We start from the raw sequence: 23896 nt of genomic DNA on the forward strand, positions 1-23896 counted from the left end.
TGCGAGGGTCAAATAGAATGGGGAAAAAGTACCGTGCGAGAACTACGAAGATACGGTTCGATGTGCATCCGAGGAGACCCGGGTCGCAAATTGCTGCAGCAATCGTTGCTCCGTGGATTAGTGTCGACACCTGTTTGTTCGCGGGAACGGTATTAGACGGTCGGATGCGTGACCCAATTTCGAGAATGATCTACAAAATTTTTACTGTGAATTCACGGTGTGTCCCCTACCTCACAATTTTGATGAGACTTTGCGGGTTCGCGTAGGAGCCAAGAATGAGGAATATTTTTTGATAGGGGCTGAAACGGAAGTTTAAGGGATGAAATTTTCTCCCTCGAAGCTGGGACTTCCGAAATATAAAATAGCTTGAAGGGTATTTGAAATTAGGGTAGCTATCCCTTCTAGTTTTTACGTTTTTTAATCTTGTGGAAAATGAACTTTATCATATTTTTATACTTTTTGTTTTATCCTTAGGGAGGGTGTTGAGGGTATTAGCTTTTAGAGGGTGGTTTCCTACCCTTAAATTTAAGTTTGCAAGGATCGACAAGTACAGATTCATTATTTTTTAGTCGTACGTGAACTCACGAAGTTTTATTAAAACAATGAAAGAAATAAAACAATTTATACGATAATATAGTAATTTCATAGATTGTTAGGAATACACTTGATAGAAATATGAATGTTCAAAATTAATACAAATGTTTGTACCTCGTTGCCTAAATTCGATGGATTTATGCAATCCATTGAAAATACGTATTACAATCGAAACGACAGTTTATGCATTAATTATGTTTAGCTATAAAGTATTTATTCATAACAAGCGTGTAAACATACGCCACATTTTACTGTTCAGTATGCCAAATGGGGCATAAAATTATCAGGTGCGGTTACATCGTTATTGCATACATATTTATATTACACTAAATTACATACTGAATTATGTACGAGGACACTTTGCGTAACATATTATTCAATAATTTGTTGACGAGCTCGAAAAGAGGATGCATATTTTAATTAACAATTAATTGCAACGAGGCAGTATTATGAACAAATTTAAAAAGCACTAGCATGTTTATGAAAAAGTCGATGTCAATTTTAAGATGCATAAAATTGTATTTCACTTCGATTTCACTATAAGGAATTTAATAACTCATAAATGCACCTTCTCTTTATGCATAATTTTTATAAAATAATGATAAGGGAAGTTTGCCAAAAGAACTTATATCTTCTATTTACCACAAAAAATTTACTAGCTCGTAAACGCAGCAGTGCATAGTATTTATACAAGCATTCATTTGAATTTTATTATCAATATAAGGAATTTTATAATTGGTGAATGCAACTCCCGTTCCTCTATAATCTTTATGAAATTATGAATGGTAAGGTAAGTTTGCATAAAGAATTTATTATACATACATTACACCCACTACAAAGAATTTAATAGATCATAAACGCAGCAGTGCATAGTATTTATACAAGCTTTCATTTGAATTTTATTATCAATATAAGGAATTTTATAATTGGTGAATGCAACTCCCGTTCCTCTATAATCTTTATGAAATAATGAATGGTAAGGTAAGTTTGCATAAAGAATTTATTATACATATATTACACTCACTACAAAGAATTTAATAGATCATAAACGAAGCATTGCATAGTATTTCTACGAGCTTTCATTTGAATTTTATTATTAATATAAGGAATTTAATAATTGGTGAATGCAACTCCTCTTTCTGCATAATCTTTATGAAATAATGAATGGTAAGGGAAGCTTGCATACAGAATTAATTACACATATATTACACTCACTACAAAGAATTTAATAGATCATAAACGAAGCATTGCATAGTATTTCTACGAGCTTTCATTTGAATTTTATTATCAATATAAGGAATTTAATAATTGATGAATACAACTGCTCTTCCTACATAATCTTTATGAAATAATGAATGAATGGCAAGGCAAGCTTGCATAAAGAATTTATTATACATATATTACACTCACTACAAAGAATTTAATAGCTTGTAAAGGAAGCTTCGCATAATATTTCTATAACCTTTCATTTGCATTTTATTTTCACTATAAACAATTTAATAATCGTAAACGCACCTCTCTCTCTCTCTCTCTCTCTCTCTCTCTCTCTCTCTCTCTACTTCATAATCTTCAGAAAATAATAACTGACCGCAAATGTTGCATAAGTATTGAGTACGTGGGAACGACAAAGTCGCTAAAAAACAGCCGAGGGTCTAAAAGTATCGCGTCCATAAGCGCAGAGGATAATAAAGCGTGGGATCGAACGATAAGTGTCGCGAGAGCGGAAAGAAAATATATCCTGTGCATCCGCATCGTGAGGCGAAAGTCTAGGCAAAGAAGGAGAGAAGGAGAGGAGAGGAGCGGAGAGAAAGACGAGAAGGAAGAGGCTGCAGAGAGAAAGCACCGTGGACTGGAAACGTTTACACGCATCGGGGCCGCGATCCGCAATGCTGTAATACACACACGCTCGCATAGTTCACGTTCTACTTTGGTACATCGCGTATCTGCTTGCCCCGCAGTACTAGCCCCTGGTCGCTCATTTGTTCTCCTGATAAGCTATACCTATGGTCACCCGTTTAAATTATGCACATTTTTGCCCGGCACGCGGAACAACGCTTGTCGGCCCCATGTTCCGCGGCCCGGATTTTTGTCCCGTTTTGGACCGGCGCGGAAACACGTACAAAAGATAACTTCGAGACCTCGGCAGCGATTGTTTTATCGTCCCATCGAGCTCCCTTTGCTGGATTCTGAATTATTATCTACGATTAACCTACCTACTCCATTTTTTTCTTTTCGTTGTTCTCCGTTCCCCGTGCCACTTTCTGAACACGATGATACGATTCTAATTTAATGTATAGAGTTATTATGTTTCTGAGGTTGCCAGAAAAACAAGCGAAATCATTTTTCCACGCATAATATTAGGTTGGCAAGAAAGTAATTTCGGTATTTTTAGGTGAAATAAAATCCATTTTTTTTTTATCAAAGCAATGAACTATAATCAATAAAATATTTTCCATCTTGTTCTATGATCTTTTGCCATCTTTCTGGTAGCTTCATAATTCCGCGCTCATAAAACTTCTGATCCTTTTCGGTGAAAAACTGATCCAAGTGCGATTTCAGACCATCATCATTAGTGAAAGTTTTACCATTCAAAGAGTTTTGTAAACTTCGGAATAAATGATAATAATAGCATATAATGCTATATGGTGGATGCGACATCACTTCCCAACCAAGCTCCAATAACTTTTCACGTGTTACCAAAGATGTGTGTGGCCTAGCGTTATCACGGTGGAACACGATTCCTTTGCGATTTGCCAATTCTGGCCGTTTTTCTTTGATTGCTATGTCCAGTTTTGTTAGTTGTCGACAATAAACGTCTGAATTAATGGTTCGGTTCCTTGGGAGAAGCTCAAAATACACAATACCTTTGTAATCCCACCAAACTGACAACATGATCTTCTTTTGGTGCAATTCAGCTTTCGGCGTGGTTTGGGCTGATTCATCACCCTTCGACCATGATCGTTTTCGAGTTGTGTTATTGCAAACAACCCATTTCTCATCACCAGTGATGATTCGCTTCAGAAAAGGGTCGATTTCGTTTCGTTTGAGATGCATATCGCATATGTTGATGCGTTGCGTTAAGTGAATTTCTTTCAATTCGTGTGGAACCGAAATATCGAGCTTCTCAACGATTCCGAGACTTTTTAAACGATATTCTGTAGTCGTATGCGAGACATTTAACCGGTCTGCAATCTCTCGGACAGTTACATGACGATCCGATTCAATAATGGCTTTCATTTGGTCATCGTCAACTTCAGATGGTCGACCAGAACGTTGGTCGCCTTTAAGTGAGAAATTTCTAGAACGGAATTTTTTAACCAATTCTGGCACGTGCGTTCTGTTAAGCAATCCACACCATAAACTTCACATATATCTTTATGAGCCTCGGCAGCTTTTTTACCTCTACGGAAATAAAAAAGCAGTATGTGCCTATAATGTTCGTTTTTGCACTCCACGTTCAAATTGACACAGAACCAACAATTTTAATCAAAATCACGTGTAATTTGCTTCAAAAGTAACCTAAAAGATGCAGTTATGAAATGTCAGAAAGAAAACAAATGCAACGTTAACAGAAGTCGATCAAACAAAACATAAGCCATCTATTAGTGAAAACCGAAATTACTTTCGTGCCAACCTAATAGAACTTTATGAAGAAGATTGTTCGATCGCTACGTCTGGGGCGAACTTTCCGCAGAAAAATTAGCAGTGCATGGCAGTTCCGCAGGCAACGAATAATTATTTCCAGGGCCGACTATTTTGTAAACAAGGCCAGTTAAGACACCGCGTCCGGCCTCGGTGGCGAGCAAGGAATTTCAATGATCCTGCCGGAGCTGCAGCCACGGTAGGTACGCCCGAGAAATAGAAACGAACCGCTCCATCGGCTCGTATAAATTCTCTGCGTAATGAACAGCACGGTTTTTCTCGGCTCGGTTCGCGAGTGCCCGCGTGTACCCGAAGCTGTGCTCATTCGTTCCTGCCTTCTACCATCCTCCTCCTCTCGTCGTCCTTTTTTCCGCCCATCCTCTATTTCTCTCTCTTTCTCTCTCTCTCTCTCTCTCTCTCTCTCTCTCTCTCCTCTACCCTGTCCTACTTGCATTTCTCATCCGGCTGCTACGTTTCCGGCAGTTTCGCAGTTTAAGCTCGTGACCCCGTCACGGCTACTCGCCGCGCATTGTTCCGTGATCGTTAAATATGCCCGCGCCGAAATTGTTTCGAGCGCGCCGCGAAATTTTTAGGGCTGCCCCGCTACCGCGGCTGTTAGGCGAACCCCCACCCCCGCTTGTTTGCACACCGCCCACCGCGATCGTTTTGCCATTCCGCTAGCTGAGGCTTCCCGAAAAGCGGACCCATGCGTCTTTTCTGCGATTTTTCGATGGTAGGACTAGGTTTTGCGGAGCACTGTGACTATTTTACAGTAAAAATAACAAAATTCTAGTTATTTAGATCTTCAGCCATTTCTATTGCATTTTTGTGCTCAAGGAAACGAATGTATTGACCAATTCTTTACAAGTGCACCCTTGCACTCTTAACCCTCTGCACTCGGGTGTCCCCTGTAAGGGGACATTATCAGTCTAGTATCGATGGCTCCGAGTGCAAAGGGTTAGTAATTGTAAGTTTAAAAATTTCCAGTCCGGTATTTTGACGGGTTTCGTAAATCTAGTGTTAAGTCTAAGTTCCAGTGTAAAAAGCAACTTTATTGCATTAACCCTTTGCACTCGGGTGTCCCCTCTAAGGGGACATTATGAGTCTAGAATCGATGGCTCCGAGTGCAAAGGGTTAGTAATTGTAAATTTAAAAATTTCCAGTCCGGTATTTTGACGGGTTTCGTAAATCTAGAGTTAAGTCTAAGTTCCAATGTAAAAAGCAACTTTATTGCATTAACCCTTTGCACTCGGGTGGTGACTTTGAAGCACCACTAGGAATTATCGTGGCATTATTTCAAAGAAATTACAAAAAATATTACAAAATATTTGTTACATTACAAAATTTCTACTCAATAGATTACTAAACATTTAAATATTATATGTGGTAATCGGATCAGTTTCGTGTGAATAAAATGAAAATATTCCAAGACGGAAGAAAAATTTCGTTTTAGAATGAAAATAGCGCCGAGTGCAAAGGGTTAATTTGAAATGAATCGACGGTGGTAACACTGTACCCGGGTAATTGTATCCGGCTAATGTGAAATGTTTGAACTACGTGGAAATGCCGATGTAATTCTCGAGGGACGTTTCAATGGGAATATCTTTCGCGATCGGCAAGTTCCATTGAATACTTTTCGACAGAGGTCGCCCGACAGCGAATCAAATAAACATAAGGACACTGTTACCGATTAGCAGCCACCGCACACAAGAGAACAAAGGCATAGTTCCTGAAGGATTTAACCACTCTGGGAGTTTCTCTTCCGAGGAGGACTTTGATTTCACGGAGTAAATCATGAGTTCCACCTTTTGAGGGGACGCAAGTAGACAATGGTCCTTCCCAACAATACCCTTGGATTAAAGGGGATTCCTTGCGCAGTTGGAATCGTATAGACAACCAGAACGGTTCGGCATTCGAAATGTCGACCATATTAATTTTATCCGTTCCGAGCAAATATATTGGGTCCGTCAAACGTGCTCAAACGAAAGAACGGACATTGCGGATGTCTGTCAAAGAGGTCCCGTTGAAGCGAAGCGAAATTAGAAATAATAAGGCGTATTAAGAAGAACCAATTCTCATAGTCACAATGAGATTATAGAAGAAAACATTGTCCAATCTTTTTACTAAAAGGATCTGCCATTCGCTGGGAAAAATATATAATAAAAAATGTTATGAAATTTTTAGAAATGATTTCACAATTTCTAAATGGAAACTGCAAACATGTTATATTAAAAAAAAAAAACAAAAAATAGCTGTTGCCATTCCTACAAAATTTTCTGCCACAAATATGTATTTTTTAAAATCTGTCTAATTCTCTAACTACAACGAAGACATTCAAATAAATCGATATGCGCATTGAAAAATTGTTTTACTTGACGTTTTGTGTGTCGGATCTAACGATTCACGACGTTGGAATCGCGGTGAATAATTTTTCACAGAGAAGTTGTCGTTAAAGATTAATCTTTGGTTCCACGGTGCGATTTGGCTGGTACCTAGGAACCTGTGTCCATACTTTATCAATTCACGGTCCACTTGCACGCAGTCTTCTTTTTCTCGAGGTGGGTTCGGTTACGGAGCGGAGAACCGATGTAAGAAGCTGCAGCTGCAATGCGACCGTCGCGAGTGTTTCGCTAGTCCCATGTATATTTAATTTATGCGAAAGTCGTGGAACGTTTTCGGCGTGCGGCGAACGGAATTCATGGGTTACCGCGTGTCGTAGAAACATAGACGAGCACATAATGGGGTTTTATTTTTCCCCTTTGGAAAAATTTAGAAACGTCCGCCCGATCGATGCAGCACGGCCACCCTCGAATTCAATTTTCGAGGTAAACGTACGAGCCATCACACCATTTTTGCAACAACGAAAATTAACCCTGGGGTGCCACGAAAAATTGCTACGCCATTGTAGAAAATATTGTTTACATTGTTAAGCTTGCTTCTAGTTAATAAATTACTAAGAATTACACGAGGTACTATATCATTTTCATACGCATAAAAACCATCATATAGGATGGAAATATTCTGGGTCGGAAGAAATTTTTGGTTTTGGAGTTAAAACAGCTCCGAGTGCGAAAGATTGCAAGTCGATCGAATTGGCGAGAAAGTTAGTTTAAAATAATTTTTAAAGCGACATATCACGACAACAGTTTTAAATGAACTGAGTGTGGAAATAAATGTGGGGCTGAGGGCGATTAAATGAACGCGAAATAGAAAGTAAGGATATTATTAATTAACTTACCGGAATAAAATAAAAGCCCTTTCGGTTGTCTGGTCCTAAATTGCAAGCCGATGGATTCCTGCGTGCTCTGAATTCGCTCCCCTTTCGTGAAGTTTATCGTTATGTACTCTAATCCTCTGAAAGAGGCCTCGGAAGGTGCTTTATCTGCAACAAAGAAAAATTTAACACATTTATGATACATTTCACAATATAGAATTGATTAAAGCGTAGAATTCACTTTCGAGAAGTTAAAACGGTCTCGGTAGATTAATTTGATCACAAAGAGTGATAGCTGCATTTACAAGCAAATTCTAGAAGTGTTTCAACGCCAGCGTCAAGTTTATACAATTTACATAAATATTACACAAGGATCAAGGTCGTGTGTTTTATGAATATTCCATTTCATCGGTTTCAACGTTCCCCGACGCATTACATACTGATCCCCACAGTTCCACTAACACGTCAACTACCCTACCACAGAACGAATTAATTAGTCCTGATAAAGGTCGTCGAAACCGTGTCCGATAATTCTGAAAACAGCTCGGCACTCGAGATGCCGCGTTCACAGAATTTTTTTTTACCGCGAACAGCATAAACAGCGGCTTTAATAATTTAACGAAGTTCAGTCTGCGGGGCAGAAGGGTCCCTTTCGAAGGTACGTCGTCGACGGAACTCTAAATGGAAACGTCCCCACGACTGAAACATCTCCGTCGAAATTAATAAAGCCTCGGCGAAGATGCGCCGTGGCTTTAACATTCAACTTAATTAAAACCAACGCTCTCTTTCTCTTTTCCCCCCTGCTGTTTTCGTAAATACACTCAAGGTTTTTCAATTCGGGGGTGGGGGGTGGTTGAAGGGGGTAGACGTCTAATCCTCGCGTGGGTGGCTCGCAGGTTCGCCAGGCGAGACCTCTCTCATTATTTTCCATCGTCCCATTGTTATCATGCGACCAAACAAAAGTGCGCGCGGAGGCAAGGCCAGGCAAAAAGGCCATAAGACGAGGTTTAATGGCTTTGGAGCGGGGCCAAATCGCGCCGCTTCGGGGTTGAATGCACCGAGTCCGTCGATTGAAATGTTCATTACCACCGCAAATCATCGAGCAATCCGCGCGCGCGGGGAGAAGAGGGCGCGACGAGCCTCCGCCTCGAGCCCGCTAACGATTTTCGAGCTGCTTACCAGCCGGTAACTCGATCAAGAATGATTCCCACGATCCGAAAATTAATTGGCCCCTCGCTAAACTGCGTGGGCATTTCAGACCCCATGTTTATTTGCGCGGCGCTTGCCCCGACGCCGTTTTACCACACCTTTCGTTCACCGAACTGGGCTATCCCTCAGTTAGACCAATTTCTACGTACCATTATTCCATAGATTTATTAATAGGCTTTTTGTATTCTGTACATTCGTGATGATTGTAACGTTGTTATTCTTATAAGACTGTAGCAACACGTCTTAGACGGTTGTAGCGGATTTTTCTAAAAATACAGATATTTTTCTTCGACATACCTAGTCTTCATATAACTTAAATATTTTTCATTTTTTTATCAGTTTTGTTTCAGCACAGTTGATCTGTCTCTAAGCATTCTGGATTTTGTGTATCACTAACGAGCATAACATTCGCGATTTTATGAAACTGTAGGAAAACGTTTTGGACAACTGTAGATGTTTGTAAAAATAGAGGAATTTTGCATTGATTTTAATTTATAAGAGGAATATGGTCCACCTGTAACAATTAGGAACTATAGCCGGCTCGGTAGAATATGATTTGTGTACGGTTAGAAACGTAGAAAAGGGCAGTTTATAGCCAAACAATGAAACATTTATGATCAGGCAAGTAGAATTAGAAAGTCTCTGGCCAGACATGTGTCACAATGCAATTTACTTCTGTCACCAATATAATTGCACGATCTACATTCCGAGAAGTAGAACAGGACAGTTTATAGACAGACAAGTAGAATAGGACAGCCTACGATACAGTATATTGTCAGATAAGTGGTGTAAGACGGCCTGTAAAATAGGACATTGTCAGACAAATGCTATTAGACAGTGGTGTATGACATCGTATAGTCAGGCAGGTGGTTTCAGACAACGTATATCACTCTTACTGGTCAAACAAGTGGAATGAGACAGACTACGAGATGTCACCTGGTCGGAGAAGTCGTTTGAGACAACTTATGAGACAGTGTATGATCACCGAAGTGATCTGAGTCAGTCTATAGTCAGACGCGTGAAAGGGGACACTGTGTAGCCAGACCAGAAGCATGGGACAGCACATAGAAAGACCTTGAAGCAAAGTTCTTAATCTATTGGACAAGATAAAAATAGTTTTGTGAAGCATTTATCACGAAATTCGGATGTTTTTTGAAATATTCAATGTTCCTGAATATTTCATTTTTTTTTTTAATCGGAAAAGTGGTCTCGCTACGACTTCGCGAGCGTTTCCATGTAAACTCCCTGGAAGATGGATCCGCGCATCGAAACTCAAAATCAGAGGACGTTGAACGGAAAGTTGAAACAGATTTCGGGAGATATGAATTTTGAAACTCCGAATGGAATGCAAATGCGTAGCTCGAGGTGGAAATTTCGATAGGCGCCTCGTACACCGTGCAAACTTTTTCACGGGAACTTTCTCTGCGCTACGTTTCATTTGAAGCTGCGGGATAAAATTTTCTGACTCCAAGAGACGAATGTTTGGGAAATTGTGAGTTGAAAAACGGTTGAATACTTTCACGGATTTACTATGTTTGGCGTGGAATCGCGTTTATGACAAGCGTGTCTCATTGTCGTGCCGAATGCTGGAAACCGCGTATAAATTATTTACGATCGGTTCGCTTCCAGAATGTATTCAGTCTATTTTTCTGCTCATAATTTTGCACAGTATGTATCTATAATCTATTAGCATCACACTTATAGGGTACAGTATACTATAACTGTTACAACTTATCATTGAAAATTCTATTCGCTGTTAATGGAATTGTATTTTGACAGTAATAGAACAGTAAATATTTTTAAGTGACAGTGAAAGATTAAATTTAATCAGGGCTAACAAGTCAAACACGATAAAAGAGTTTCTATTATCACTTACCTACACGACGTACATGCAACAATTATTACGAACAAAAATTCTCTCCAATCGATACATCGAATTCCCGATTTTCTATCACTGTCCAAGAATATTTTAGTCGTAGCAAGCGTCATTTTCCAACATGAAAAACGTGCACAATCAGCGCTAAAATTATAATGTGTAGTTGCATTAACTTCTCCATTCTCGATGACATTTTTCAGATTTAAAAATTACAGACTTGGCAATTTTAATGATAGAATAGGTCCGGAGGGAGCATTAAATAAATAGAACTCCGAAAGCTCGGTGAACTGCGATCTAAACAGTTCAAGGAAATTTCAATCGGTTGCCGGGATTCGTGTCGACGCAAAGCGGCGCCTTTCTCCGAGCAAAACGCGATGGAAACGTCGATGTCGGTTGGCGACGGTCCGATTGTTAAACAATTACGCCACTTTGCCGGATGTTCGTGACTTCGGCGAAAAGTTGCGACATTAATTAAACAAGCCGCGCGCGATCGCGATGTGTACTGGCGCACGGTGTACACAATGTATATGTACATATATATATGTGCGTATATGTATACGGCCGGGTTATTCAATTCGCGCGAAAGCGGCTTAATTACGGCGGAACGAGGCGCGTTAATTACGCGATACTTACGTTCAACGTTGGAAATTAGTATCAAATCGAATGGTCGATTTAGGGAGGTGCGAGAGGCCGTGGCGAATAACCCCGAATAGAGCAAAATCGACTACAGCATACCAATCCGTCGGATATCGTGCAATTATGGCGTCTGCGATAAGCGCAAGACCGCTCCGCGATGTTTTATCGCAAATTACCAGGAAATCAAACCCGCGATTGTTTCCGGCCGCAGATTTTTCGCGAATCGCCGTTTTTCGCCGAAAAATCGCCGAGCCTTTCGGAACAGGGCGATATTAAAAGAGCCGAAAAACTTCTCTGTTATATTCGCAGTTCCGTAATTCGCGTTTCCCAATACTTTTGCGCGGGGGTCGACGAAAAATATGTGATATTAATTAAAACGGATACGCACGCCCGCGCAGGATGTACGCTCTTCCTGTTAAATTAATGAAACTTTTAATAAAACTTTGTTTACGTCGATCCAATATGAATTTTCGTGATCACCGGAACGGTGGCTACAGCCAAAAATTACGTCGAACAAATCGGAGCAGTTCGATCGGTTTTTTATGGCGCATTTGATTATGCTTCGAAAAGAAACGACTACTTGGCAAACGTCCAAATCATCACTTTCGGTAACAAATATACTCGAAATTTGGATTGTTCATTCGGAGGTAATGTTCGTGTTACAAAATATTATTCAAGTTGATCATTCTGTAGTTATCACAGAAAATCAATTGTTATTACAACTTGAACATCTCATTTGCATAGGATATTATTTTGTACACGATTAACGTAATATAAATTATTAATGAACGGACTATGGGTCTCTACGGAAACTTATATTTTCATAATTCTGCTCAAGGATTAGATTAAAATATTTTTACAATAATTCAAATGATTCTGGGAATGAAAGTGATCTATGAAATTGTACTAATATTTGCGTTTAACTAATTGCTAAAGACTTCGGGCACACACATGTTGGGTAACAATAATGATCAGTGGGTGTACACGTAAACGAGCGTGATCATAATTTTTCAGAAACAATTTAGAATGAGAGAAGAAGCAGAGTCAAGTTTAGCAGCAACGAAGTACGCTTATAAAAGTTAAGAGCTACGAATCTGATAAATTAATTTTTCGTGAAAATCCCACATCCTAAATCATGTCATATGGCAATGCCCAGACTATGAGAACGAACGTAATACATTGGAAACAAAGCTCCTCAAAGGCAAGTACTGTTTCCCTCTTTGTATCGGTAAACCTGATATAAAAGTTCTGAAAATAATTTATAATTTCCTTAAACAATGTTCCATTAGTATTTAGAAACAATGTAAACCTATTTAACGTAAGCCAAATGCAATAATACTGTACTTGCTATATAAACCACTTGGTTCAAAGCAATAAATAAATAAACAAATAAATGCCTGAAGATCTCCAATTGTCTGCCACGTTCGAATTTCCTTAATAGCAATCCGGTAATTCCCAACGTCAACGAGCATTTGTACCTCGGCACAGAAAAGAATTTCATAAGCAAGTTGAAGCTGATTGGTCGTTGACAGGAGGTCCAGTGCAACGTTTCTTGCAATACGTTCGTGGAGCTTGTTGGCAGTGCCACGGTAAAGCTTTCGAAGTAAACGCAGCCGGTCAGCAACAGTTTAGGGCATCGTAAAGTAATGAAAGAATTTAATCCGTTAATTCACGGAACGATTTTCTGGATAGTGCGCGGAGTGGATCTCGCACCGCCGTTACTTTATCGTGATCACGAGTTACATCTTACCGGACAAATCCGTATGGACGACCCAAAGACGCGAATCCCTTTATGCAGAGGAGCGAACGATACACACCATTTCTAATCCGTATTAATCGCCGACCATTCATTAGGAAGTCAGCGATGGGTAGCCCTTCTGTGTGGAGAGGGGCTGCTTGCGCCAACGTAATTCCGCACCTGGCGCACTCTCACGATCAATCGCCTCTCTCGCCCCACCCCTCCCCCCGCGCGCACACACCGTTTTACACTAAATCTCTCGGCTAAATTCCCGGTACGCGCCACTGGAAGACAATGACCAAGTAAGCTCGAACCATAACGAACCGCCGCGCCTCCTATATACTTTTCGGTGGCCGATTAATAAAAATACACGAGCCATTGTTGCAGACCTCCCAAGCGCAATCGTATTTCTACACCTGTGTTCCCTACTCTTCTTTCCTCTTCTCTTTCGGCTTTTGTTTATTCGATTTGACGTATCGATCTCTCGCGTCATCCTTTGTAGTTCCGTTTATGTTCAAACAAACGTACGCTGCAGTAAGTGATGGAACTGTAGGAGGAACGCAAAGGGATTATGTTCGTGTGTGTGTGTGTGTATGTTGGGAATAACGTTTTGGTATGTTATAAATTGTTCAAAGCGAATGATTGAAAAGAGGATTGTTTACGTGAGTTGAAAGTTAGTGATGTTTTTAGTACGCATGTTATCAATGAGGTATAGTTGTGTCCCTTCTGGGAATGATAATTATTTCTGGATTAAAGTTCGCTGAAGTTGGACAAACGTTTCTCATTGTTCGTGAGAGTTCGATAAAATATGTTGTGTTGAAATCTTGTTACGTCGGCAGTTGAAAATGAGAGAAATATTTAGGATTTATGATCACATTCAAGTTCGCAATGATAATCTATTGTGAGACGAAAACATTGTTGTGACTGAAAAAGTAGTACGAGACAGTATATGGCCAGACAAGTTTCATGAAACTACAACTGGCCACGGAGTAACTGACACTCTACGATCAAACTAGTGAAGTAATACTGTATATAGCCAGGCATGTAATAAGTGCATAACGGATCTTTATGCAAGATAAAAATCTTCTACCTGGATTGCAACAAACTGGAGTGAAACAGAAATTTATTTTCTTTCTTAATATCTTTAACAGGTTGAAAATAATATTTTGAAATCTTCTGATATTTTTACTGTTTAAAATTGCACCTATTAGTTTTTGCCATAAATGCATCAAATTCGCTGTCTAGTAATAACAGACATTCTGAGAATAGACAAGTAGTATTAAATAGTATACGATCAGGCAAGTTGTGCAACGCAGCCTAAATGGAGGAAAAATAGTAAGAGGCAATCGATGGGGTCAGATAAATAACAATCTATTAAACAAGTAGTAGTATGAGATAGTTCATGATCAAACGAGTGGAATTCCCGTTTATGATCAGACGAATGGAATAAGCAGTTTCTTGTCAGTCAGATCATAAGCGACAGTCTGTTACATACGCAGTGCGAGTTAGTCTAAGACTAGACAAGTAGTAAAAGACAGTTTGTGATCAGACCAATAGAAGAAGACTGTCTCTAGTAAATCACGAGACTATTGGACAGCCTTTCTAAGACTAGACAAGCAATGAGACTGTGGTCAGACAAGTGGATTAAGGCTGACCGTGATCAGACAAATTGTACAAGACAGTCTATAATTAAATGAATGGAACAAGACAGTCCATGGAGTAGTAGTACGAGACTATCTAACAGTGGACAAGTAGTCAGAGATATACTTAAACGAGTGGAATAAGACAGTTTAGTCTCGGACGAGTGAAATAAGACGCTACATGATGAAACGGAAGGTATAAAACAGTCTATTGGTGCAGTAGTATGAGACAGCCTAAGATAAGACAATTAGTAAGAGACAGTCTGTGTTCAGGTGAGTGAAATAAAACAGTCTATGGTCCGACAAGTATTAAAAGGAGCGTGAAGAGGCTCGTATTCTCCTAGGCAAGATTTTATCGGCGTTCTCAGAAGTGGAAAGTGAATAAAACAGATTTTAATCGACTTTGACTGTCCTCGGTGTTCGAATCGAGGTTACGAGTTTCAAAAGCAGAGGTCCGAGGCATACAAGCCTCCGTATGTACATACGACGAGTGAAAGATCTCGGTGAGCCGTGACCTCCATCTTTCCTCCGTGGATACGCACGCGTCGTGACTAGTAATAGTAAAAAGGAAATGCTGGCTCAGCGTCCACTGCTCATCCCGCAAGTGCCAAGCCGGTGGATTCCCCGATGAAAGGAATGGGCGGAGGGTGTCGATGGTACAAGAAAGAAAGGCGTTCTAAAATATTCAAAATTATGCTCCGCTTTGAGCGATAACGTCTCCGGAGCAGAGAGAGGCAGAGAAAGATCGGCATTATCATAAGAGATTTTAAAGACGCGATTTCCGGGATTCGAGAGGCATCGGTAACCGCGTTGCCCGCGGATATTATGGAATTGCATTAACCAGGATAACGAGGTCGCTGCGAAATAACCCGACGAATAAAAACTCTCGCGGCGGTGCGTTGGGGGGGATTTTAATAAATTCCGACCGGCTTCGGGTGGCGATCAAAACGGCATTAACTGTGTCGTTCGATCTCATCTGGCGACGTCCTCGTTCCCCTCGTTGTCGTCCATACGGGATTAGCCGAGTAATCTCTCGAAGAGCCCCGAGGACGGGAGTAACGAGATCCCGGGAGAAACGAAGACCTTTTCTCATCTTGGAAGGAGTCGTGCTCGCCGCGTTTCTTTTCACCCGCCTCTCCATTCTCCTCTCTCTCTCTCTTTCTCTCTCTTTCGCCCTTCACTCTATCCCGTTCTCCCTCCCTCTCCCCACTCTCTCCTTCTCTCTTTTCGCCTCTCATTCACCGGCCTCTCTGCTCTCGAGGAGCAGCGGCAGCACGCGCAAAAAAAGTTTCAGCCCGGAATAAACTCTCCTTCCTTTTAAATACGAAGTTGCTGCTCGGTTTTCCGTGAAGACGAACGAATACGGGAAAGAGAAAAAGCATTCCTTAATGGAACTCTGACACCGGCCGGGCTCCGACCGGTTAAATGCTCAAGCTTCTCCAGACCCCCTTCCTCGCCCCCTGGTATACTCGAAGCGCGAACAACCGTTGACGTTCGATAAATATTTAGGGCGCTTCGAAACTTTCATTATTTTCGGTGCGGGGAGAGAACTTATAATCTCCGCGGTGCGTCCCGAACGATCTATTAAACGGTCCTGAACGAGTCGTCCGAGATTATGGTTTTGAATTGCTTCCGCGCGACGCGACGTATCGACATCGTATCGCGGCGACGTCCCAGACCTACATTCACCGCGTCAGGACTTCTGACGTTAACGCGTATTTCAATCGGCAAAATGGAGGACACGTCCATTTGAATTTGCAATATTTTTGGAGCGCACTTAATAATTTTATGCGTCGAACGGATGTTATTGATTTATCCGAGTTCTCGCTTTTTAGCAGCCGGCTGAGGATCCACACCTGCTTTCGGGGTGTTCTTCTGAGGTTATGTATCTTTCAATTGTCTGATACACTGTCAAGCAAGGCGAAAGATTTTTTGACCATTTCTTTTAAAGACATTTTGAGAAGATTTAACACAATTCAATCGAATTTGTCTACTACATCCATTTACAATAATTAGACTATGGATTTTATGCATTTATGACAAAAATGAATAGATTGCGAAATAGTAAAAATTTTAAAAGTAAAAAATTTAAAAGACCGTTGCATTGTTCTCAACCCTAGAAAATTATTGAGAAGAGAAACATCTGCCTATGCAGCTTCTGTACCTTGAGGTTAAGACAATTTTGCAGTATGATAGCAATTGTCAAATTTTCTATTTTAACAGCATTGAAGACTTGAACATTTTAGGTCGCACTGAAAGATAAAAATTATTCAAGCTGTAGAGGCCTAATTAAATGAAATTGTTAAGTAAACAATATAAGTTGTTATTCTAAGTTGGCTTGTACGAATCAATATGCACTCTTTCCTAGCGTTATTTTAATAGTAAACATATGCCATTCAAGGTTTAAATATTTTTGTAAACATTCACTCGAGATATTCAATATTTTTATTGCCGCTCATCGTGGAAGTTTGCGGGCACTTCCGAATCCAAAAACTTAACAAAGTAAACTTTTTCCTCTTTTCGCATCAAACGCCTTTTGCACGCCACTGTAGTACGCGCTTCGCGACAAAGCCGATTCCACGCGAAACAGAATATTGCATACAGTCCGCTGGAATTCATAAGCTTGAAAAATATGTAGTCGCGCAGAACTTTAAGGGAAACGTAAAACTTTTCCAAGTAGTCTGTAGACAGTATCAATCTTCGGACGGTATTATTTTACGCTCCGAACTGTTAATCTGTTGGCAGCTTCATATATATCACCCTCGGTACGATGGAACCTGTACATTATGGGTTTTAGAGCAAGTATACTCGGTCGCAAATCTGTTTTTATTAGGCTTCTGGTGCTCCTGATAAAACTCGTTTCATTTACACACAATCGCACTACAACAATATTTATGCTTTTTCAATAAACTACAACGTGAATCGTGTGAGCGACACTGCCAAATAATATACTTAACATTTTGAAGTTTCTTGCCATTTCATACAAATTTTAGATCATCACTCATTGTTGCGTGAGGTAATTATGAGATGAGCTATGGCGGTTGATAAATCAATTTTGCGAGCTCTAAAGCACAGTGAAACAATCGAATTAATATTTTAGAAAGTACTGCATTTTATTCACATCAGAGGTCACTAAAAATTTTTACATAAATTAATCCGTGTTCATGATGTCGCACTCGACTAAAGAGCATTCTGTATTATGAGTTACGAGGCGTAAAAACGACGTCGTAAAACAATGCAATTAATTTTATAGACTATGAATCGTAGGGACGAGACTGTTGAGCAACATTATATTTTGATGGTTTTACCCGCACTTTGTCAACAAGTTTTGCAAGTGTAAGAGGTGTTCGAAGGGGCTCTAATATCAGATAGCAATCCCTCGGACGCTTGTTATCGCGATTGTTAAAGCGTTGATAAGCGAGTTCCCCGTAGACAATTCTATAAAACTCGCCCGAAGATAGATTCTCATCGGCCGGGGAGCGGGATCTCTCTTAAAGCGGAAATTGTACGGGTGCGGATAATCACGGTAGTTGAACGGAATAAATATCGGAGTCGCGCGAGGCTCGTCTCCATTTTATTTCACTCAACAACACACACACGCGCGCGAGCGCGTACTCCGTACAGCGGCAGGTTCGAATGAAATAAATTATCTCGTAGCTTAAGGCGGGATCTCGTCGCGAAAACGGAACTATATAGAGATCGATGTACCCCGTTTAATAAATCTCGATGGCTCACGAGGATAAAAGTGTACCAAAGCACGTCGTTCGATTTATTCTCTACCTACCTCCTTGTTGAATCGCCCATACATCCGTAGGATTATCGAGTTAATCCGCGTGTCCTTCGACAACAGAAACGAAGGAAGCCCGGCCGATTCTCGAACGGACTTTCTGGAAAATTGATTCCCAGAGTGCCCGAACTATCCAAGTTACATCCCCCCCCCCCACCCCGGAATATAACAATAAGAAAACATTGAACCCAATAAAAATACGCTGCGGCGACCCGACGTCCGATTGACGCAAGAAAAATGGAAATCGTGGTAACGGCATTGTTTTTCCTTTCTATATTTACTACACACTTACCGTTTCTGCAGCGAGATTATTCGAGCTGAGAGATAGAATTAATAATGGGTACGGATCAGAGTGCTATTTTCCGCGTTTATTGTGCACGAAAGATTGATGCAATAATAACTTGGGTTGAAGAGGAAATGGTCCTGAGAGATACGGTGCACGGAATGGTACTCTGTACGATGTAAATGCATCATAACAGTTTATATTCCTCTTTAACTGGATTTTGTAAAACGGTCTTTGAAAGTCAGAATTTATCCAATTTATTTCAAGATTTATTTTAATCACTGGTAGTATGAAACATGTACTAAAAATGTATTCAAAGAATTCCGAAGGTAGAATCAAAAATATGTTTTATATTACAATAGGAAGCTTGCGTTATTGTACTGTTTAAAATACATTGAAATTATTTATGTATTTTCAGTCCGATTTTCCCCATTTTTAGCAGAATCTTTAATTAAAATGATAACAAGATAAATGTTTCATTGTAGTTCGTTGCAAAGGTTAAAGTATGTTACCTCTCTTTTAAATAGGATTTTCCTAATTTTTCACATAATTGTCAATTACAATATCCCTCTACGAAAAATTGCCAGATAGGAGAGTTGTATTCGTGGATTCGTGTGCATTAACATAACTTTTGAAGTGGTCAGAACATACACAGAACGAAGTGGCTGATTTTCTATTTGATGTCGGGGTTCGTAAATTCCTGTTGAAAAATGGCATAAACATTTCCGCAGCGTGGTTAGAATGCGAAACCCCGTTGAATATCGCGGCGCTTTCAACGGCCTTTCAAACGGCCTGAATACTTCGCACACAGTTTCTTCTTTCTCTTTCAGCGGACGTAGAAGCAGAGATACACGCAGTCCACTAAAAAACCAGCAACCCCGGGCTCCCTAAGTAGTATCTCAAGGTCCCTCAATTTGGGGACACCGACGTCAAAAGTTCCGACTGAAAGTTTCTGTAAGGATCCTCCGTGCCCTCGTCATTAAAAGTTCGATTCCTCTTTAGCGCCGCGCACGAAAGATTTCGGACTCTTACCCACTCATCTGTCTCTTTGAAGGGCGTTATACCTTCGAGGATCCAATTACCAGCTACATACTTGGCAGTAATTAAAATATGTCAGACCAAAAAGTGGACATGGAAGTTTTCGGAACTTTTTATCTGCCCGAACTGTGTCACAGCTTTCAACTTTTCTTTACAGTTCCAGAGAATCAAAAACGCTATTTAGATTCTTTAATGTTGTTCTTAGTTTCATTTATGCTAACTTGTTCCCAAACCTGGAACTTTATTTCTCTCCTTGAACTATGTGGCAGCTTTGAATTTCAAATTTGTTTTGCATCCACAAAAGACGAAGTCACTATTTAAATTTTATAGTCTAGGGGAAATTTGAGATATTTCTTAAGAAGCCAAAGCCCGTATTCAAAATTTATTGTACTATTTTTCATTTCATCTATGTTAGGTTGCCCCCAAAGTTGGAGTTTGTTTTGCTTCAACTATGAAGAAACTTTGTAATATTTCTTAATATCTTCAAAAATCGAAGGCTGAAGATTGAAATTTTTGTTTGAAATGCTTCAGGATTATTTTCATCCCCTACATAAGAATGGAAGCTACTAAAAAATCATGTATTTTTAGTACTTCCTGGAGTTCTTACATAAGATTGATAAAAATGGGAAAAGCCATTTAACCTAGTACCCCTTATCAAAGCTCTAAAAAGAGTCCTCAAAACGAGGTTACAATGTCCTCTCCTATCAATACAAAGTGATCCTAAGCTTGCAACGACACTGCACCTCAACGTTCATCTTTCGAACACTATCAAACGCCACTGGCTACCATCGGGAACTGAATGTAAACGTAATATCGTCACCGATTTCGATAGAAGCGTTTAGTCGCTGATATCAGCTTTCACAGGGTCGCTCGAATCATGTGCTATCTCTCCAGGAAACTGCAACAGTCCTTCTGCTTTTCCTGAACAGGCATTCTTAAGACTTATACAGAGTGCCCCAAAAAGTTTACATAAATCCAAAGGACAATATTCTAAAATGAGAAATCCCAAATCATTTAGCAAATCCAAACTTCATTTTTTGATCCATTAACTGTTGAGAATTTCTAGTGGACACTATTTCAGTCACAGTCAGCTGATCAATTAAACAAACATGCACAAGTATGCAAATATCTCACTTTCTCTATCCATCAGACAATGTATGTTATTTTTCACTAATACTGATATTTATTTGTACACTCCTCGCAGAAATAAAAATAAAATAAATATATAAATGTTGCAGAAAAATTGCTGACGGACACAGGTCATGTTCTAATTAAACGAATTTAAAGATATTCAAAGAAAAAGAGAAATAAATAGCATGAAGTGGTAATATACAGCAATTAATCATTTTTATGGTGATTCTTTCATAATGGTACAATAATATTATTAGAGCAATTCAGAAGACTTTCCAACAAAGCTTTTACCTTCAACTTCCAACTAGTGACACAAACAAGGTCATCTAGAATTATAATCACATTCCCATCGTAACAATGTAGTCACGACTGACTGCAAATGCATGCTACTATAACAAACATAAAGTCAGTTATGCCACAATATGTGACGGTAGGATAAAAGCTTATTTGATCGAATTCCCAATTTGCGAAAACAACGAAGTACACTTCGATTTGTAGGGATGTTAGGAGTATAAATGTTTCTCAGACACCGTGTATTTGTCAAGTTCGTGACTCCGGCATCTGCTTTCTCCTCGGAACGTCCTTCGGTGCATAGATGTTCCGGCGGAACGAATGGTATTTCTGCGCGCGGTTAATGTCGCGCGTCGTTTCGAGGAAACGAACCTTGAAAAAGGCGGCGAGGGGGTTGTTCGGAGATCGCTGCCACCCCCCTCCGTGGGAGGGTAACGTGGGAACGATACGACCAGCGGAACGAGAACTACCCCCACGGATTTTCCTCGACGGCGGAATTTCCGCGAATCGAAACGTCGCTCGATAACGCGGGACGAGCATACCGAAGTGTCCTGACGGGACGATGCGTTTGACTTGAGGGATTTTTTGTGTACATTAAAACCTAACAACATTCTGCACTCATTATGTCTTTCTTGAGTCAGTTCACTTAATCCTGCGCAGGTAGTTTCGTAAATATATTCGCAAACACCGAACAGACTTTATATCTCGTTGATTACACTGGTTTACAAAATGTTTTCATTTAACAATTTTTGCTGCTTTAACCGTAACAGCTGCGGGAATCATTTTTACACGGCATCATTCTGCAGACACTCCCGTGGAGAACGGTATTTTTTTAAACAACATTATGAACATTTAAAAGTGTATAAAAAATTGCTAAATGCGGAGTCGATTTTCTTATTTTGACATTTAAAAATGTATCTTCACGTTCCTTACGATAAACGTTGTCTATTATTTTTAATGTAATAATGCGTTTGTTAGTGTACACTTTCCAAAGAATGCATATTGCAAACGAGATAAAAAATTTTTTACATTAAGAGGAAAGCGTGAGAAACATGTCGAGAATTGTTGTCGTGTTGGATTTTAAAAAAGCGCAAGTGAGCGATCAAGAGAAAGGGTGACGATTACATTTTCGTGTTTTCAGCTTTATCTAAAATTGCATTCATTAAATTGAACCCCTCGGTAACACGATCGCATTATTTTTTCAGCGGCGTTACAACCTGGCAGGCTGTTACAGTAATGCATAAGTAACGAAGTTATTTATGATAATTCCCACCATCGCGTTACTTGTGCATCGATTCAAGATATTAATCGATATAAGGTAATTACAGTCATTTAGTAAGTAACTGTAATTACGGCACACGGCCGCCATTAGCCTCGATACGTGACTCCGCATTCCCTAATGGAATAATTCCGCCGTCAAGTAAAAACATCCGTTCTCTAGGATTACACGTGACCAATTAGAAAATGATAAATGCGATAATCTCTGTTTAATTGATCAAAGCTATAGCTAATTGCTTTTCTAGTGTAATGCTATTAGGACGCGGTGGAGAGGGAGGCGACGCCCGGTAGAGGTCGATGGCAATTATTTTCCGTAAATTGGTATTTAATGATTCGCGAAGGTTCATAGCGATTCACAGCTTCGAAATTATTGCCGTTCAGTCGTTTGCATTTCTATTTTTCTACTCCGCTATTACTGGACTACAAATTTCTCTGCAAATCGGTAATTCGAGTTAAAAAATTCCGCTTATTTTGCAAACAATTAACATTTTTCATTTCTTTGTTTCGGACGGTAACTGCGTGCACACCGATTAATAAACAACTTCCTTTTTCTTTTGTTTCCGAACCGTAGGAACACAAGATTCATGGCAATCGTCGTCCTACGGTCTTCAGAACATGCTCTGTAAAGAAATACGTAACTCGTGTGATTTTTTGATTGTCATTACATACGGGGTGTACCCGGCGGTAGTGGGGATAATTTCGCGACGTTTATCGTCCAGGCCTTGGCGACATATATAAACAAATCACTGTATTCTCTTCAAAATCTGATTGTACAACGTCTCATGCCGGTATAATTCTACAAACACGCGAGAGCAAAAGAACCTAATCGAGGACCGCTCAAAACGTCCACCGGTTGAAACTGCAAGGAATTTCGCTCGCGGAACAACGTACTGCTAAACGATTCCCCAGCGACTAGACGAAAAGCGTCGAAAAGCGTCGCGCATAAATCACGCGGCAAACCGAGCGGAAAGCAGCGGCCGTGACGCGGAATGAAGTAATTCATATATTTTAACAAGTCCTTTGTTAAAACCAAGAGGACCGGGGGGGGGGGGGAGATCCGTCATAAATTTCGCGGACCACGGGAGGGACGGGGGCTGGGCATTTTCGCTGGGGTCAGTTTCTGCACGCGAGATTAACCACTTACTAATCGCGTTCCCATCGTTCCGCGCGGCTGTCCGCGTGCGTAATTCCCGCGAAAAGACACGCACACGATTGGATGGGGGTTTGGGAGGGGCGAGAGGACATTGCTAGCCGACAATAGCTCCCAGGCACCCAACAGGAGGAGCCACGACGATCGTTCCGTCGTCGGCTTCGTGGTTCACGGACAGCCATGAGTGACTGATAGTGCTACGCCTACTGTCAGACCAACTCTATCTGTCGACTCAATCGGACTCGCAGAGGAACAGCCGCCTGCTCGAGCTAATCGATAGCATTTCGTTTTGCTGGCCCTAAAGGTTGCGACCTTTTAGCATTTTTTTGCAAAACGATAGAGGAACTTCTCCAACAGCCGTCTATCTTGAGCCAGAGTGTCAAAGCAGT

At 40.3% G+C, this 23896-nt stretch overlaps 1 protein-coding gene across 5 annotated transcripts in view; it reads right to left on the reverse strand.

Moving 5' to 3' along the window:
• Nrx-1 (neurexin 1) overlaps positions 1-23896 on the reverse strand; it is a 479861-nt gene that overhangs the window by 253200 nt on the left and 202765 nt on the right. For all 5 annotated transcript variants that reach the window (XM_076789038.1, XM_076789039.1, XM_076789037.1 and 2 more), the window contains one exon: positions 7475-7618. In XM_076789038.1, coding sequence (XP_076645153.1) covers positions 7475-7618 — 144 coding nt within the window. The remainder of the gene's footprint in view (positions 1-7474; positions 7619-23896) is intronic.

This window comes from Halictus rubicundus, chromosome 6 (genome assembly GCF_050948215.1).
Source record: "Halictus rubicundus isolate RS-2024b chromosome 6, iyHalRubi1_principal, whole genome shotgun sequence".
Classification (NCBI taxonomy): domain Eukaryota; kingdom Metazoa; phylum Arthropoda; class Insecta; order Hymenoptera; family Halictidae; genus Halictus; species Halictus rubicundus.